The following is a 12,692-nucleotide window of genomic DNA, read 5'->3' as shown; positions in this document are numbered from 1 at the left end:
GCACAGTGGCTCCCAATCAGAATTTAAATTTCTCAAAGTCAACTCGCCCATCACTCCTATCCTATATCTCATACCCAAGATTCATAAGAACATCAATGTACCACCTGGCAATCCAATTATATTGGCCATGGGAAGCCTTTTCAAAAATACCTCGTAGTATCTACACTATTTCCTTCAGGCCCCAGTAAAAAAACGTAAGTTCATATACCAAGGATGCAGGCGATTTCCTGAAAAAAATGTATGATGTTGAATGGGAGCAGGATTATTTTATAATCCCATTGGATGTCTCCTCTCTCTATAAGAATATTTCCCACGCGGATGGCATCAGGGCAGTCCAGTACTTTTTGAGTTCTCATCCACTGTCATTGGACAAGCATACAGAAATGCTGTTATATATGCTAGGATGGCGCTTACGCAACAATATATTTCTTTCGTTCAGACCTGTACCAACAAATGAGGGCTACTGCCATGGGCACTTGCTTCACCCGTCTATGCGAATCTGCATAAGGGCTGGTGGGAGGAGCAGGTGCTGGCTAACGAATATGGTAAGGAGATGAGCGAAAATATGGTACTCTATATTGACGATTTGTTTGTCTTAAGGCGTGGCAGTAAATCAGCAGAGGATTTTATAAGTAAGTTAAATAACAATGAATTAAATCTACACTTCCCATCTTAGTGAATCAGAAGTACAGTTCCTGTATTTAACCATCTATTTGGGAAATGGAAAAATACAGACCAAAACATTCAGAAAGAGCACTGCAGGCAATACTGTGCTGCATGCTCGGAGTTTCCATCCACCAAACTTAAGAACAGTATTCCATACGCTAAAAATCTCCATATGAGAAGCAATTGTAGCAACCCTGAGCAGCTCCAAAAAGCCCAATTCGATCTTTCTGAGCGGTTTGACGCATGAGGTTATAATTAAGCCATCCTTGAGAAAGCAAAGTGCAAATCTAATCTAAAACCCAGGGAACGACTTATATTTACAGACGCCAACAGAACTAGTTCTTCAGACAAAATTGAGCAGAAATTTAGCCTCATTACAGGCTATAATTTGCAACAACCAAAAATTAGAGCCATCTTTCAAAAACACTGGCATTTCTTATGTAGCATCCAGGAGTTGGGAATGTTTGGGAGTAGCGACCTCGCCGTTGGCCCGCCGTATTAAGTGGCTCGGACACGCTAAAAACTGTATTTATATATAGATAGAGATATATAGATAGATATAGAGAGATATATCGAGAGAGATATATCCCCATATATATATCCATATATATAGAGATAGAGATATATAGATATATAGAGAGATTTATAGATATATAGAGATAGATTTATAGAGATAGATTTATAGATATATAGAGATAAATTTATAATTATATAGAGATAGATATATATCTCAAAGGCTGTTTCTACAGCCGAAACACGTCTCTTGGCTGCTCGGTCGTCGGAGGCCCATTACATTAAAGAAGCCGTATTCATGCAATCTTCGTGTGCGTGCTCTTTTCCGTTTGGAGCAGGGGAGATATATATATATATATATATATATATATCTCCACAAAGTTCAATGGGCGTGCTCTCAGGATACATAATATTGTATGTGCATCTGGCATCTGTTTGGGAAGAGGTGAATGTGTTCACCAATATCTTACCGTGGTAGCTAGGGAATGGTTGTTTTGGGGGCAAGAGGGAATTTGCTCAAGGATGCAAGTAAATACATGGCAACTAGATAGTGGTTAAAACCAGTTATTGTTTTCTGGAATATGTTTTTCAGCATTTCTGTGATGGTTTGCAGTTTTAAATTGCAGAATTGAGCGTTCGTTTTGGAGACTAGACTTATGCACAAATGCAGGGATAGATTTTGGGGTGTTTTACATTGTCCTCTTAAAGATTAAGAAGTTCCATAGAGTGTTGCCACACCAGTTTGCCACTAGACTTAAGGGGCGATTGGGGTACAGCGACTCTGTAATTCCTTTTGACTGACAGTCCCTTATTAGTATGCTTTTTTCATTCACAAAATGTGTTCCTGAACTTGTACTCACCTTTTGCTAGATTCTATACCGATTGTAATTGGTGTTAAAGTACAAAATACATAGATCATAGGTGTATATTTACATTAATAATTCTAGAACAGATTAAATCAGTATAATTTAGACTTTACAAGACATTTTTTTCTTCTTGGTGTATTGTAGGTGCACATGATCATTTTGTGTTAAGTTTCTCCAGTCTGACATTGTTAATGCTAGATTTTTTTCAGCCAACTATTTTCACTCAACAATTGTCTGTGAGCTTAGGGCTTTCTCGAGGTGTATGTCACGAAAGAGCAAAGTCTCCTCCTTTTGTGTTTTTTGTTTTAATATTTAGGTTTGTTAGCCCTTGCCCAGTAATGAAAACATCCGGTCACACTATGGGCACAGTTCCAGGTTATAAGGTAATTGAAGCTAGTGAGAGGGAAGAAGGGCCCTCCCACTTAGTGCAGGTACACCTAATGTTGACAAACGTGTAGTATATCTGTTTTTTGATCTCGCCTAGCGTTGCAGCGCGCATGCGCTGCTCGCTCTGCGATGCACATTATAGTAGGGTACATTTTACAAGTGGAGTGGAAGCCCCGCCCATCTTTATCATTGGCTGGCGTCATCGTCCATGGTAAACGCAGACTTCTGATTGATAATGAGGCTTCTTAGTCACTCCTTGTTACCTCCCTGTCTCCTTTTGGGATCTCTCATCAGGACTGGATTGTACACAGTTTCCTTCATAAGTCTGAAAGTACTCTTTTTTTTTTTTTTTTTTTTTTTTTTGAAGGCACAGGGGATTAAGTGATTTGCCCAGAATCACAGGATGTTGAGCCAACCCCGGCACTCGAACTTGGCTCCCCAGCTCCGAAGTCGGCAGCTCTGGCCGTTACGGAATTAATGAAATTAAGTAATATAATCTGATGACCTCACAAAAATAGAATGTTGTGATCCACTGGTTCATTTCACATTATTGTGATAACCATTCACTATATAATTTACATAATTTATAGCCATTGTATGCACAATTATCTAACGTGAACATCCGGCATGATGCGGCCCTCCGGGACTCACAATGGACATCCTGCACTAGAGACACAGCGCTGAGAAACAGACTTGCAGCACTGTAATACGAACATTCCTAAAAGCTTTATTATGGTCTAATCTTCACAAGTAGTACACCGCCAAAACAGTCCATTTCTCTCATAATTTATAAAATCTGAATTTGATTTTATTCTTTGGGTCGGGGGTGTGAGATTAAGAATAATAAAAATGCACTCTGTGAGGTTGTAATAGCGCCATTTAGGCGTTTCTGGTCACACTTTACATCATTCTACCTTCCTTTTAAACCATGCCCGCACCCCGTCGCTTAACACTACAGTCAATAATCCGCCCCACCCACACACAGTCTCCCAAACACTGCAGAGCATGCCAGCCCAGCCCCATCTCAGTGCCACTGCCTCACGCACAATAAGTCCCCACTTTTCACCCCAGGTCACCAGGCCTCCCCCTCCACTTGGAAAGAAAATCCTACAGACACCATCTATAAATGTTTAGTCACCCGCCCTACGCCCCTTGCCCAGTGAAATTCCTCCAAATGCAAACACAAAAGGGACAGGTTCATTATTTTGCTCTGCAGCGCCTTCCACCATTAATGTGACACATCGGCGCTATCTCAAGCTCGGCGCCATTTTTACTTGGCACCCTTAGCCTGTCTGGGCATTTTAGCCCACTTCCCGTGGTCGGACTTGTATTAGGGTCTTTTAAGCCCACTCCTTTACTGGGAAAAGTGCAACTACAACTCCCAGATTGCCCTGTTCTGTTGCATGAAAACAAAACTGAATTCTCTGAAGGTGCACTGTATGATGAACCTGAGTCATGCCCTCGCACTCCCACGGGGACAGCCCTCGCTCACCACAACATGCCATCAGTGCCCTCACCCCTACATGGGCATAGCAGCACACGCCCACACCCCTGCCACCGGGCCAGGAAGCCTCTTGCCACAGTTTACTACAATGTTGCCTGGTCGCTGGGCCCCACACAGACCCCACAGGGCCCCAACACCCGCCCTTCACATTGACACAAAGCCAGCTTGGCCCTCATTTCTCACAAGGGCACAACTGAGCACTTTCCCTGCCACGGGAACAGAAGACCCCTCGAGCGCGCTCACCACGAGGCCAGCAGGGCCTGCACACCCCCAATTGAACAGCAGAGCACTTGCCCCCCGACCGTCGCCCTGCCACGGAGCCGAGAACGCCTCCTCAAGCCACAAAGCGGTGCGTGCTACTGAAAAGTAGACTGCGGTATTGAGCGTACCTGTACCTCTAAATGATAACCATGGGAGCCAATATACATGTTTTTGGCTGCTGCTCAGTTTACAAAGCGAGCTGGTGTGAGTAAAATAAACAGGTAAGTAAAGTAAGCGTACAATCAAAGAACGAATCAGCCGAGTAAACATCAAATAAGGGAAAAGCAAATCCACCCTGAGAAAAATATACAAAGGCAACAGGGAACAGCTCCTCCTGGAAAGAAGACAGGGCTGTCAATGGTGCTGGGGGTGAGATGCAAGGGGCACAGCTGGGCATATATGACATCTCGGATGTTCTAGAGGCAGATAGGAGGTCGGGGTGGTCTGGGCGAGGACCTGGCCTGGTTGGATTGACAGCTTTGAAGTCGGCCAAGCAGGCCCTGGGAAGGCAGTGTGTCTGCAAGTTGCTGGAAGGGAAAGCCGGCTTTAAGGGTAGGAAGAGAAGCCAACCTGAGCACAAGCCCACCTGGGCCAGGCATATCACCAAACTCAAGGCCCTCCTCGAGACCTACACCGGGGTGCATAACCACACCTCGCACGGCAAACCCCCAGATCCAAAGACCGCATCTTCCATGCTGAACTCTGGAGGCCAAAGCCCCCCCCCCCCCCCCCCCCCCCTCTCAGATGCAAGGCATATCTCAGCCAGGGAGACACTTGGAACTAAAGACCACCTCGCTGAACTCTGGAGGCCAAAGCCCCCCCTCCACCTCCCCCCATCCCCCCCCCCCCTCTCCCCCCCAGAGGCAAGGCATATCTCAGCCAGGGAGACACAAGGAACTAAAGACCACCTCAGCAGGCAGACTGCTGTACATAGGCCCACTCAGCATGGACCCTCCAGATGCAAGACCTACCCCAGCCCGGCAAACCCTGGAAAGGAGGTGTTGCCTCAGTCAGGCAGTCCCCAAAAGAAACTGTCAGCTCGGCCATGACATTAGCTGGAAGCAAGGCCAGGGTTGGGTGGGCCAGGCAGAAGCCAGGAATTAGGAACGCAAAACCGCTCTGGAAAGGAAAGCTGGTTTCAGCTAAAACCGGGATATCCGCATTTTCACTCAAAATTAAGACTACCAAGGATGCGAGGCTTGTTTAAGGACCAGTCTCCGGGTCAAAGGTCTCACGCAGTCTCCAGCAGAAGAGTACACTTGATGGGTGGCTTGATGGCAGCCTTCCTGGGGAGGCGGGTCTTGCTGAAGCCCCCTCAGGGCACTGCCCCCAGCAGCTGAGCAGCTCGTATCTGACAGCACGCGTCTCCATTAGGACGGTTAACCTCAGAGTTTTGAGTGACTGACAGTCCACGGTACATGAGGAAAAGTTCCTAAATTTGAAGCATTGTCCTGAAAATAGTTACATACGCTCCCAGACGTGTCCGTTGGCCTGGAGGCTAAGGGTGCAAGCCGTGCCACCCACGCTGCCAGCGTGACGTGGGCAGCGTCATCGTGGCCCTGGTTCGGTAACCGGAGCCAGGCCTGGACTCTGTGGGGAGCACCAGGGGTCCGTGCTCGGCTCCAGAGACAAAGAAACACAAGCATTTACAATGCAATGCGAGTTTAAGCTATTGGCATTATAAATGACAATGCCTTTTATTTATGTTTTAAAAACAAATAAAGGGCATTGTTATTTTCAATGTCAATAGCTCAGTCGCGTAAATGCGAGACCTATTGCATTGCAAATGCTTGTTCTACAGAACAGTTTGGACTAACACACTCGATGCCTGGTCTGTGACTTCTTGGAGGATTCCGATTCTTCATTATGTGCAATTGCAAAAATTAAAGAGTTACTTTATTCCTCTTTATTAACCAACACTTTGTATTTTGAGGATGAGGTAGAAATCTAGAAAGATGGCAACACAGGTCTGTCAGCCTAACCAACGTAGACTCCGTGCAAAATCGCTTGCTGTAGTTTTATTTCCTTTCTTTTATAAATATAACACCCCTAAGGACCATCTCCCCCCCCCCCCCATTTTAACGTGAGTCTTTTGTATTCTCATCTGTGAAGCAACATTTCATATGGTATGTTTTGAACATATGATTTTTTTCTCACCCTCGCTTTCCTTAGCCAGCCATTGCGTGAACAGGATGTTTTATGTACGATACCACGTGCGCATATAAAGGCAACTTCTTTTTTCCATAGGGGAAACAAAAAGCTGATAAAAATCGTGCTCGGGTTGAGGAGAACTTCTTGAAGCAGACGCATGTGCAGAGGCAGGAGGCTGCGCAGACTCGCAGAGAAGAGAAGAAGCGTGCTGAGAAGGAGCGGATCATGAACGAGGAGGATCCAGACAAGCAGCGCCGGCTGGAGGTAATGTGTGCCGAGAGATGAGCAGCTGAAACTCTAGGAACGCCCAAGGCACTCTTCTGGCAGCTTCTGTCCAGGTTCTCCCCAACATCGAAAATTGCCTAACAACTTAACTGTATTTCCCCCTCTCGACACCCACATTCCCTATGAACTCCTGCACCTTAGAAACCTTTTTTTCATCTTGTAAAACTGAACCTACCACGAATGATTTCAACCCCACTGAGAACTCTCCTTTCCTCTGGAAAGTTTCTACCACCACCCCAGAAAGCCTTAACCCCACTCCTGTGAAGCTTTTTGCCACCTCCTTTTAATCCCTCCTTCAACACCTGTTGAAGACTTTTTTTTCTTATTAAATAGCATTTTTTTTCTTCCTGTAAAGCATGGCCTCCTCACAAAGACATGATGTAACAGTCGGCATCCACAAGGTGTTAAACATTTCCTCTTTCTCTAGCATGTTTATTAAGATATGCTCATGTTCATGTTTGACCTTGTGCTAAATTTACTGGGCATTTAATCACTTCTTCAGGCAGACTTCTTACTTTAATGTCTTGTTGAATTATTTATTTGTTTTCTATTTCATCTTGTGTTCTGTTCACTGATGATTATGTGCATCTTCCTCAGGAGGCTGCCCAGAGACGAGAGCAGAAGAAGATGGAAAAGAAGCAGATGAAGATGAAGCAGATCAAAGTGAAAGCCATGTAACCCCCAACTGTATTAGCGCCAAGTTTGGGGCCATCATGGGTGAAGTACTGTTCCCTGTACCACTTGCAACCAGAATGCATCCCAATTCCGTCCGTTACAAGATTTACACTGAATATTGTAGGCATCTACGAATGGTATCAACCAGCAGAAGGTGCTTATGGAGTATAATGCAAAAAAAGGAATATTAGAATATTGACATTTTCATTTCTACTAGTAATCAGATTTTACTGGGTGTGTTTTTAACATATTGTAAAAGTATAGCAAGACCAGGGTCGAAGCTTGGTTAGTTAGTTAGCCAGTCAGAAAGTAGCATTTTACAAAAAGTGGTACCTTCCAGGGGATGAGTAACTGTTGCTTCCAGATTGGATCTCTTCTTTTATGTGGTTCCACTCTCACAACTCAGACATCCTACACTGCTGTTTGTGCCGTGGTGGCTCAAATGGGAGAGCCCGAACTGCTTTTGAATGCTGCCTCTTGCTGAAAATGAATGTTGGCATCTCAGTTCTGCATCACTTGAGCTCCAGATTCCTCAGGACTACAGAAGCCCTCTTTTCTTGACTTAGAAGACTTCAAGACTGCAAATGTTTTTAATCATGGAATTGACTACTTATTTATTTGAGGCTCTTTCCTTACATTTCTTTAATACTGCTTGAACAAACGGTTCCCATGTGTGGCAAACTATGTGGTTAATAATTAAAGCTCTAGGTTTCTCATAAAAATAACTATTTTGTTTTTCTCATTTCCCGGCCTCGCAATCATTCATGTTTAATAATTTCTACCCAGTTTGTATTGGGGCTGTTTACAATGAAAGCTCTTCTCCATCCTTCAGTTTGCATGGCGTTAATTATTTTGAGCTCTACAGATTTCAACATCTTTGCTTAGGGTTGCCTTAGACTAACATGACCATTACTAACACAGGCTACTATAGAGTATCTATCCCTCATAATTAATTTGATGTGGATAATTTTATTTGTTTTTTTCACCCACATTTACAAACCACCCCACCATCTTCCTATGTAGAGGATGAATCTCTGGGACTCAACTTGCTGTTTTGATTCGCTACTCCTTGAATCATTCTCTTTCTGCAGTGTTTGCTATTGTTACTATCCATTAACAGATTCTCATGTGTGCACAATCCAGTCTTGAAAATACATGTCTTTAAAACGTGTACATTTTGGGAAGCCGGAGACTTTGTACTTCATTGTTCATCTCATCAAAAATTAAGCACAGTGGTAAATAGACAATAAATGTTTGTGCCGACATGGGGTATAATTACATGTTCGAGGCATGTGAGCTGTAGATCACATGATTTGCTTACTCCTGCCATCTAGTGTAGGGTCCGGATGTTTTCAAGTTGTTTCTCTTCGAAGAAGTCTTTCCAGTCACGAGGTAGGTGATTCCTCCTTTCTGTACTAGTGGGCATGGGCATCAACTCCATTGTTAGATTGTTTCATTCCTCCATTGGACGTGTATTGCTGCACTCTGCTCAAAACAGTTCCTTCGGGTTCAGCTCGGTGCGCAATCCACTCTACCCACGTTGGTATTGTTTCAAACGCGTATCTCACTTCTCCACGTATAGTATCCATTGAGGAAAACCTCTACTTCGATCAAAGATCTTCTGGAAGGCCATCCAGCCTAACCCAGTCAGTCCGCCTCGCAGTCGATGGAATGGACTCCATTCAAATTCTGCCCTCTGTGCCGCTCCAAGTATCCGTGCACCAACTCACACGAAGTGTCCAACTTGTGCTTGTCTCCAGAGCACAACAAACAGGACTGCGACGCGTGCAGATCGTTCCGATCAAAGAAAACGCTCTGTGATCATTGGGCTCGACGTCGCAAAATGCATAGACAAAACTCAAATACACGCTAGACCTCTTCAGCAAAGGATCCAAGCACGAATTCAATTCACAAGGGCCGAGGAAGATAAAGAAGAACATGTCTCCATTCCAGAATCGGACTACGAGATGGAGGAAGACTTGCCACAAGGTCAACGTCTTGTGAGTACTGAACGCCCCTTGACCCAAATTCCAACTCAGCCAAAACAAAAGGCTTCCCACTGAGAAGATGTTTCTGATCCCCTGCCCTCCGGCTCAACACCGAAACACGTCACTAAGCCTTCCAGCTTGGAATCGAGTTGGCCAAAGTCTGGCACCGAGCCGAAACCTTCAGGCTCAAAGCCAAAGACTGCTTCGGAGCCAACATTTTTGTTACCAAAAACGAAGCCTCCTTCGACACCGAAACCTTCAGAGCTGAAAAGTCATTCTACCCTGGCACCGAAATCCTCTGTGCCGAAACCTAAAACTGTTCCTCCGAAGCTGCAGCATCCTATTTTCGATGCCCCAACACCCAAATTGGACCCAAAACAAAAGAAACTTTATATAAATCCAGAAACAGGACGTGTTCTTACTAAATCACCTCAGAAACGCAAACCTGGGTCAGAGGAAGAATGTAGGTACTAATCCCCTCCTCCTCCACGTTCTCCTACACCAACTTCTCCAATTTTTTTTTTAAACCTACTTTATTGGATAGCAAGGTAGCATATCAATATGACATTTGATAGATATGACATTTTATCTTTTGTTGATAATTTATCTTATGCAGAATACAACTTCCATTATATTGTACAATTCAATTACAAATGTGTTCTACCAGACGACCGCCATTGCGGCCAAGTGGTGATCTGGCGCATCCTTGTAGTACATTATTGCTCCTGTAATGGTTGTACAAAGCATGTTTAAACTTAACATAACTCGAACGTTGATAACTTCCCCTAACCAACCCCCTACCCTCCTGATCTGCAGTTACACATAAATATAGTTGCCTGACAGGACTATTGACTTAACAATACTGGTCCTACGCTACCCGTGCTCAGTGGGATGTTGACTGTGGTCTGTAAAGGTTTCTGTCACTTATTCTTAAGATATATAATTGGGTTATTGAGTGGGATTGGTATGTGCTGGTATTAGGTCTAACTGTTTAAGGTCTTCTAGCATAATGTCCCATTCCATTGATATTGAATGTTTCCGCAACTCTTGTGCCTCTTCTCTTCGAATTGCTGAGCTTTTGGCACTGCCCCATTGAATCATTTCTTGCTGCCAGGTAGTCAATATAGGATCTCAAGGGGATTTCCATCTCATGTTGATTGTTCGAACGGCCAGTATAAGGGCAATATCCAGAAACCGTTGTTGTATCTTCTGGGCCTTTGTGCGTTTACGGAGACACATAAGGCATTCTAGGATACTGTTGTGTACTGTTAGGTGAGTTACTTCTCCCAGGGAATGTCGGACACCATAACAATAGTCTTGTATACACGGGCAGGCCCACAGCATATGGATAAAATCCGCCTCGTCGCCCTTGCAATGGGGGCAGCAGTGTTGGGCTTCCGGGAAGATGCGGTGTATTCTCTTTGGGGTTAAGTAGGCTCTATGTAACACCATTGTTTGAATAAATTTGAATTTAACGTTGCAGGATACCCTCTTGGTATGTTCTAAGATGCTCGCCCATGCTTTATCAGTGAGTTCTGTATTTGCATCCAGTGCCCACTTTGTTCTAAGAGTTGTGAGTCAACTTCTCCACCTTTGCAGCATTTACTGATTACACCAACTAACTCTCCACCACCACCACCACCTGATGATGATGGGGGACAATATCTTACCAATAGACCCCTGGAAGGAATATAACACGTATTCACCTACAGATAATGACCCAGATCTTTACCCTGCAAAGCCTTCCCTTCCTGACGACAATGTAGGATATCTAGAGTTACTTGCTAGAGCTGCAGAACATCATAGGGTACAGTTACACAAGGAAACTCTAGAGGAAGATTTCCTATTTGAAACGCTCAGTAGCACACAAAGGGCTAACCACACTCTACCTATGCTTAAAGGTATGATGAGACATGCTAATGATATCTTTTAAGATGTAGTGCGTGCTCCCATTCTCACCCCCAGAATTGATACAAAATATAAGCCTGCCCCCTCAGATCTGGTCTTTATCAAAGGACAGTTACCACTAGACTCCTTGGTGGTCTCTAATGGCCGTAAGCGGGCCAATTCACAGGCTACAGGGGATGCTCCCACTCCAGACAAAGAGTCAAAACTTCAAGACCCCTCAGGGAAACGAATCGCCATCCAAGCAGCAAATCATTGGTGCATTGCCAACACCCACACCCTGCTAGCCAGGTATGATACGGCACACTTGAACGAAATGGAGCAACAGGTAGAACACCTCCAAGATGAGCACAATGCAAATGCCCAGGAGTTAGTCCAGGAAGGGAAGCTCCTATCTAAGTCCACAATTAGATGCTATAGACACTGCAGCGAGAGAGATCAACACTAGACATGCATGGTTGAGGGTTTCTAGTTTCAAACCTGAAGTACAACAGTCTATTTTAAATATTCCTTTTGAAAAGGAACATCTCTTTGGGCCCAAAGTAGATAAGTCAGAAAAAATGAAAAAAGACAGACCTAGCCAAGTCTATGGGAGCTCTGCAGTCTCCCTTTAATCGGGGATCCTTTCGTCGCTCCTTCTACCGCGAAGGATCGAAAACTTTTTCCTCAGATAATACTGTCTCCTCCTACATGGGCGGCAATCAATCTTAGTCTACAAGCGGCTTCTTTAGATGAGGATAAAGAAGCAATAACAACAAAGGTCGGGGCAGGGGTTCCACACCACGTAATTCCCCCTGTAGGAGAGTAGGGTCTGCTTTCCTATGGTCACCCCACTTTTTACTTTTTGCTTCACTGGTTTTCGACTTAATGTGGCTGTGGCCTGCTAATCAGAACCCCAGCCCAGCTGTTCTCTCTCTAAATTCACTCCAATGCACTTTAGGTGCATTACCATTTGGATACTGGATCACCTTATGCGCCCCTGTACCATATACCATAGGTACCCAGGGCATAGGTGCATCCAAGGCCTACCAGGGGCTGCAGCATATCTTTTGCCACCCCTGGCTGGCCCTTTAAATTGACACAACTGGCTGATCACTCAGCTGGGGCAAGGTGGTGTAATCACCCCTTGCTTAGATAAAGTATACCTATATCTAACCTTATATCTGGACACATATACACCTATAAGTCACTCCTACGGCAGGCCTTAACAATCCTGGAGGCAGAGTGCTTGGTTTTATGTGAGATGGTGCTCTAGCATGAGCTGAGCCTGTCTGCAGCTTTCGGAACCATGTCCTTTAGCTGTTCTGGGATATTGCCATACCATATACTCTTAAGTGCATTTTAATCCTCGCGTTACATGCGAACTATGGTTTGGCTTTATGAAAACATGTCGAGTAAGGTGTCATAAGATTTGGAATACTACCCCCTCGCCAGTTCTGGCGACGTGGGTAGCATTCCACCCTTCTAGATGGAGAAGACATGTTGTTCTAA

The 12,692-nt window shown here is 44.6% G+C and overlaps 1 protein-coding gene across 1 annotated transcript in view; it reads left to right on the top strand.

The window, feature by feature from the left end:
* The window catches only part of CCDC47 (coiled-coil domain containing 47), a 240,077-nt gene extending 232,047 nt beyond the window's left edge, over positions 1-8,030 (top strand). The window contains exons 12-13 of the mRNA XM_086923806.1: positions 6,445-6,612; positions 7,231-8,030. Of these exons, the coding sequence (XP_086779932.1) occupies positions 6,445-6,612; positions 7,231-7,311 (249 nt within the window). The 3' untranslated portion in view covers positions 7,312-8,030. The remainder of the gene's footprint in view (positions 1-6,444; positions 6,613-7,230) is intronic.
* The last annotated feature ends 4,662 nt before the right edge of the window (positions 8,031-12,692 follow it).

This window comes from Lissotriton vulgaris, chromosome 5 (assembly GCF_964263255.1).
Source record: "Lissotriton vulgaris chromosome 5, aLisVul1.2, whole genome shotgun sequence".
NCBI lineage: Eukaryota > Metazoa > Chordata > Amphibia > Caudata > Salamandridae > Lissotriton > Lissotriton vulgaris.
Note: the sequence above shows the minus strand (reverse complement) of the source record. Positions and strands in the feature narration are given on the sequence as shown.